General features: G+C 37.9%; 1 protein-coding gene across 1 annotated transcript; it reads left to right on the top strand.

Annotated features, from left to right (window-relative positions):
- Nucleotides 1-1,005: 1,005 nt before the first annotated feature.
- On the top strand, nt 1,006-4,113 carry LOC105624445 (alpha-protein kinase 1). The gene has a single exon (XM_012205806.1). It carries the CDS (start codon nt 1,006-1,008, stop codon nt 4,111-4,113), a length of 3,108 nt encoding a protein of 1,035 aa, XP_012061196.1.
- Nucleotides 4,114-7,238: the final 3,125 nt, after the last annotated feature.

Here is a 7,238-nt window from a genome sequence, read left to right as displayed (position 1 = left end):
ACCCACGATCAATTGTGAACAGAGAAACTCTGAGTAAACTACTACATACGAGAAGTAGACATTGCGGATTGTAATAAACAAAGTGTAAAGTGAACCGCGCTCGTGACAGTTTTTAAAATAAAGATCGTCGGGAGTTTAAAACTTGTTTTGGAAATTCAAATTCTTCTTTCGGAACACTGTGTGACACCGTCTCATCAAACGAAGGCGACCTTGCTCCGAATCGAAAAATGCAGATACAAAAGCTACTGGCGTGCCACTCGATATGTAAATCATGAGCGATACGCGCGTTCGCTTTTATTTTGTTTTGTTCGTTCGGCCGCCGAGGTAACCGGCATCATTCGAATCTCGTTATCGAAAGCCGCGTCTCGGCATCAAGGTGGAATTTAGCAAGTGGTACCGTCTCGCTGTCGTCGACGTCGTCGTCGACACGTCGTCTAGTCGAGGCCGACAATGCCGCATGCGGTGATCGCGATTTTTCGAGCGACATTGAGATGGAAATTCGCGTTTAGAGTCAGTGCAGTCATATGATAAATGTAGAACACGCTGTATCCCCCGGTTTTTTGTTTTCTATTTCCTTCTCCTTTTTTTGTTTGAAAAGCCTCTCCCCCATCTATCCCTACCCTATCGCTGCCGGCTCAACTGTCAGTCAAAGGCGTGTTGTTTCGCTTCTACTGAGATTGAATCCGTACATGTGACACTCAACAGTGCCGCTTCGCGTTATTTCCGTCATCGTCGTGCCCATATATTTCATGTGATTCTATCGCGTTCTATACGAGGCGCAATTCAGGAGGTGGCAAGGTGAAACAATCGAAAACAGAAAGAAAGGGAAAGGAAAATTATCTTATTTGCGCGCGCGCATAAAGGCGCATGTCAGGTACTCATGTATATTTCGTTCAGTTTCATTCTGTTCGCGTTGTGCATAAACTACTGTTTGATCGTGTGTATCACGAGTAAACGACGATTGAAGTGCGTGACTTGACGGTCGAAACGAAGGGAGAGGACAATATGAGTGAGATGACGAGTGCGGTTGAGACGCAGCAACAACAGCAACAATACGTAGACGGTAGTTCGAATGCGAAGCTTCACTGCAAGGATTGCGGTGTAAAATTCGAGAGCGAGAAGAGCCTGGAGGTGCATCTGCGTTATCAACACGAAAATTTGCTAAATCAGTGGGCTAATAAGACACAGCAGGAAGAGAGCAATAACAACCATAGCAAGACTGGTAATCATAATAGTCACGTGAGCCGGGACAACGTGCCGGCGGACACGAGTGAAGCATCATCGATGTCGCCCTCTCAAGATTCAACATCCTCGCAACAAATACAGCAGCAGCAACAATCACAACAATCTCACACACAACAACAGTCTGCTGTACTTATATGTTCGCCATACGATCATCACTTTCGAACTCCAATGTATAGCGAGGGCAGCTACTTCATGCAGAACGATCAGACTTTCATCTTGTCTCATCACTTTTCGCCATCACAGGAAGACAGCCAGAATAACGGCAGTCGCGATGGTGGTTTTCGCTATCATCCGTATCAACATCAACAATTGTATCCCTCAGATCGCACGACTTCTAACTCTACTAGCCCGCAAAGCCCGCCTTTTCAATGCGACAAGTGCGGCGCCGTGTATGAGGACACGAATCAATTAGGTGAGCATATGAGAACGAATCATTTGGACTCGCCTACCGCGTATCCATCCGCACCTCAGTATCAGCAACTGGGCAATAGTCCTCAGCAGGGCCAGCAGATGCATCCGTCGCCGCCTCTCTCGAATCAACCGCAACAATCTGGTTACGATTATAACGGAGTACAGACGATCAAGGCCGAAATGAAGCAGGAACAGCCTGAAGAGCAAGCTGAGATCCTTGACTTGGATTCTCATAAGGTGCATCGATACGAAGAGGAGATTATGAGATTGCAGCAGCAGCAGCAGCAGCAGCAACAGCAGCAACAGCAGCAGCAGCAGCAGCAGCAACAGCAACAACAAGGACTTCAGATGCAGATGCATCATCAACAGGTGATGCAACAACAGCAGTCACAGAGAATAGAATCGCTTTCGGTAAGTTCTATGTTGAACTGGCAAACTATGACTCATGATTATGCTGGACACCCGTCAATGGGTTCCATAAACAATGTTCCACCTATCGCTGATCAGGATCAATACATGCGCGGTCAACATATGCCTGTGGAACACGGGCCTCAAGGTTCATCGATACTCACAAGCACGCAACCAATACCGAGCCATCAGATATCGGCTGGATTCGTGCAGCAAACACCGAAAGCGCCACCATTGGCGAATCAATCTTGGAAAAGCAACGAGCCACGCCGTCCAAAGACATACAATTGCACTGCGTGCAACAAGTGGTTTACAAGTTCAGGGCATCTGAAGAGACATTATAACACTACGCTCCACAAGAATGCTGTAAAGAATGGAAAGGATCCTGATCCAGCAACTCTACCGCTCACCAGTCATCATCATCCCAATAGAGATAATAGCGCTGGTCATTCAACAAGCGGTAGGGGTGGTTGCGCTCCCGCGCGATCTCCACCGGACTCTTCGCGGAGTCCCCCAAACTTGATGGCAGGTCCCTCGGGCGAGGCGACGGGGGGCCTGCTTCACACGCCCACCACGCTCTGCAACAACAATTCCAGCAGCAACAGCAGCAGCGAATCTTTAGCGGTCCTGGTGCAGCAGCAGCAGCAGCAGCAGCAGCCGCAACTGATCCCTCTAGGAATAATCAATTCCCCGGTGTCATCGCCACTGGCGGGACACCATCAGCAACAAATGGGTACTGCGCCTCACCAAATGGGCCTCCAGCAACAGCAGCAACTTCACCTGCCAACGGGTTCGTCGGGCCAGCCGGTGCATCATTCCACGACTTCGCCCACCATGGCCCCACCGGCGGCATCGCACATGAATTGCCCTTCACCAATGGATTCATCATCCCACCCGGTTCATCACATGAACTCGCCGCCCGGCTCGGGCCATCCAGCAATGAATTCATCCACGGTGATGGGGGGTACTACGATGCCTCCTCAGCCGTACCCAAACGCCTTGCCCCCCCACGTTACAATTACTACCAACATCCCGGCGGTCCCACTGGAATCTACCCAAGCACCTACCACCATGCAGCTAGTTACTATTGGTAACGACCAAAACAAGCAGCCACGACGTCGCTTGTTGCCCGGTTTCAATACCATCATGAATTTCTCAGAATTCGAATTTGTCGTAGATCAAAGCCAGACACAGACCGTTAACGTGGGGGGGCTAAATGTAGAGGAGATCACTCCTCAAGAGTCCTTTGAAGCTTCAACATCGACCTATGATCCATTTTCGCCAATGCGTTACAAGTCGTTGAATAATCTAGACATGACGATGTTGCAAACAAATGGAAACAATATGATGCAGCAAAATCAAGATATAGAAATTACGTTGTTGAGATATGAATTCGATCGAAAAATTGATATACAGAATAACAATCATCTAATGCCGGTAAGCCAAGCAAAGGAGGATTTGGATCCAAATATCGGCTTGCAGCCAAAGAAAGAGCGTAAAAGCAAAAGTAATACGAACAAGCAAACTGTCACCACTATCAGTGCTAATTATATCTCGCAAGACGGCGTCTACAAGTGTCTCGATTGCAATAAAAATTTCAACAAGCCCTGCTATTTGACGCAGCACAACAAGAGCTTTCATTCGGGCATTAGACCGTTTAAATGCACCCTGTGCGGCAAACGGTTTTCAAACGAAGAGAGGAACAAAAAGCATTTGGAAATGCACGCTTTAGCCAGAAAACACCAATGCATCACGTGCCCAAAAGTGTTCGCACATAAAACTGATCTTAAACGGCACACCTGTATCCACACTGGTACAAGACCGTTTAAATGTGATACTTGCGGCAAGGGATTCATCAGACAAGACCATATGAGGAAACATCAGGAAACACATAACAAAAAAACGCGGATAAACAATCAACGGCAATCCGCTCAGCGACTCAATAATTCACGATTCAATGCTCAACGAGGCAACGCTCAACGGCCCAACAATGTTCAACGGGTCAACGTTCAACGGTTGCAATTCAATAGCAACTGCATGGAGTTATAAAGACATGTCCTTGCGATGTCTACGATCGATTGGATGCGCAGCCTCGAGATCATCCTAATAACAAAACGCGAGGTAAGATTTCTTGCCGGCCAAAGGACATCGTCTTTTTATCCATGACAGTTTCGCAATTTTTATTTTTTCTGTAATTTTTTAATTGAAAATTCGATCATATAATAATCGCTAAATTAATTAATGATTATTTTTACGCTTATTGTAATTTATGATAAACTAGTATAATGATAATCTCAGTAAAATAAGATTCGATGATTATCATCGGGAATAAATTTTCTTCATCATATATGTGTCCTGCGAGAACAAAAACTTTTCTTTTTTTTTCGGACAGTTCCGATACATAACGTTAAATGCTTAATGTCTATTTGAGTTGAAGAAGCTCAATATTCTCTAAGCCAAAATAATTTGATGGAAAGATTAAACCGAAACTGATTTTACACACATAATATAAAGAGAATGAATCATTATGTATGATATTTTCATAATAATAGAACAAGTATCATTACGATATTAAGAATTGATTTCGACAAAATGGCGTGAAATTTTTTTCTATTGTTTTTGTCACATTAATTATTTGATTCAATTGACTTTAATTCAATAATGTTTCCAATGTTTCTGATGACGATCTCGAAAGAATTAGAAATGTCATATAAGTGATTGGGAAATTAAAATAGACACGATATTGAACTTACAAACTGTACAAAGTATATTGAAAAAAATATAAGTGTATATTATTATTATATTATAATTATTGATAATAGTATGAAATAAAAAAAGGTTGTTTAATATGAAATTACAATCGTAAGAGAAAGGCCAATAAATGTACTTGTTTTATACTTTTTTATACTTTTGGTATTAAAGTTACTATTTAATAATTATGCATTTACAACCATATTTTATTTTGTACTTTATCAGCGTAAATTTCTACAGTTATTAAAATTTACTTTTACTAATTATGTACAAATTTGTCATTATGCACATATTTTCATATTTTTTTTTGTAAATGTGATATATACATATTCATACATTTCTACAGTATATGAATATGTACATATACGTATTCATTTCAGAATGCATGCAACATGTTATGGATAGAAACGTAATAATTTTTTAAACAATATTAATAATTATAACTACATTATAATCATATTATAATTATTAATATTATTATTATTTATATTAACATAATTTGTAAAGATAAAATTGATATAAATCAATATCAGAATAATAAAACCCTTACTGTTCTTTGATTGAAAGAAAACATAAAAATCTTTTTATCAGAAATAGAAACATTTAGTATAATTGGCATAAAAATCTTATCGATGAGCAGAAATTTATTCCTGCTTTTTTAAAAATATTTTTTATTCTATTTAATTGAAATTGTAAATTTAATGAAATGATTATTTGTAGTACAGTATATAGTAAAATTTTGTGCATATTATGAATTTTCTTTTTTCTTTTACATGTTCAGTAATAACAATAGAAAATTTTATTCAAATTTTTATAAAATTTAATATTAAAAATTTTTATCAAATTTAAATATTTTTATTTTCAGATAATTCCGATAAATTTCGATTGATAAGAGAATTTCTAAGGTTTCTATCTATAACGGTATCTTACATTCCTTTTGATGTGCATTTCAATTGTTGACCGGGCACGTTTTCACATCAGTGCCTCATTTGTTAATTTAAATATTTTAATTAAAAGTTAGATAAACTTTAATTATACGATCTGTGCGTTGCTCGAATTGAATTCGCTCCCATTTTTATATTATCTTCATAAAAAAAATCTTGATAATGTGATTTTTTTTTTTATTTGAAAGAAAAATTAAATTCTTTTATGATTTTATATATAAATTATGAAATATAAATAAGTTACATATTAAATTTAAATTATTTAAAAACAAAAAATTATGTAAATGAAACTACATAATTTTGTTTTTATATTATTTGAGCCATTCTATGCTATATTATTTAAATTATTTATACACCTACATTCCATCTATATTTTTCTTTGAATTTTTATATTATATTCAATTACATCAATGAATTTTTATTCAATTTATTAGTATAACTATTAGTCAACTAATGTTTTAACATTAGTAACACGCACTCTATTGAGAAGTAATAGTATTTTGATATTTTTATTTTATTTATTAACATATTTTGTTATACTAAATATCTTGAAGTATTAACTATTTATTAGTGATTGTTGTCGATAGGTTCATATATTCTCTGTATTGAAATTTGCCAATTAGATATTTTCGCAGCTCAATCGTTCCTCATATTGACGTCACTGATTAATCGATCCCTGATTAATTACTGGCAAAACGAGCTAATCATCGAAGCTGCGATCTCGACCCTTTGGAGCGAATTTCCCTTCGAGCCACGCGTCGTTCGGCGCACGCAAGCATGCAATTGTGGGTAAACGTTCACGTCATTATAACGAAATAACGCCCTGGTACGCATAATTGTTTCCGTCAGTTGTTGTCGAATGGAGCGACCGATTTCAGGTGCGCCAATAATTTCACGCGATTTTAATCTTCATTCAATCGTTGTTGTTTAAAGAGAATTATCTCTAATGTCGATTATGTTGATCTTTCAATTAAATTTGTTCTGCAATTGTTTCATTACAAACATAATCTGTTTATATATAATATAATTGTACATATTTTATATCTTATATATTAGGTTCATGCATTTATCGTTACGGTCCGCATTTTTTAGGCATTCAGTCCTTTTAATAAAAAAATCAAAAATAAATGTTTTATGATTTTCGTTGCATATTCCAAATTGTTTGTTAAAGCTTTTTCGACAAATTTATAATATTGGTATTATTAATAACGTTTAATATTTAATACTGTAGTAATATTATAACCTGTTTTTTGCTGTCAGATATTATTAATAATATCTAATATTAACATAATAGTAACATAATTAATAATTAATTAATAGCATACTTATATTAATAATTTTGTAGGTGTCTTAAAGATTGCGTGACTGTTACGATAAATACCATATACAGGGTATTTCTAAAAAAATATTATATTTGCAGAGAGAAAGAGAGAGAGAGAGAGAGAGAGAGAGAGAGAGAGAGAGAGAGAGAGAGAGAGA

This window comes from Atta cephalotes, assembly GCF_000143395.1.
Source record: "Atta cephalotes unplaced genomic scaffold scaffold00079, whole genome shotgun sequence".
NCBI lineage: Eukaryota > Metazoa > Arthropoda > Insecta > Hymenoptera > Formicidae > Atta > Atta cephalotes.
The sequence above is the reverse complement of the archived record's forward strand: the minus strand, read 5'-3'. Positions and strand labels throughout refer to the sequence as shown.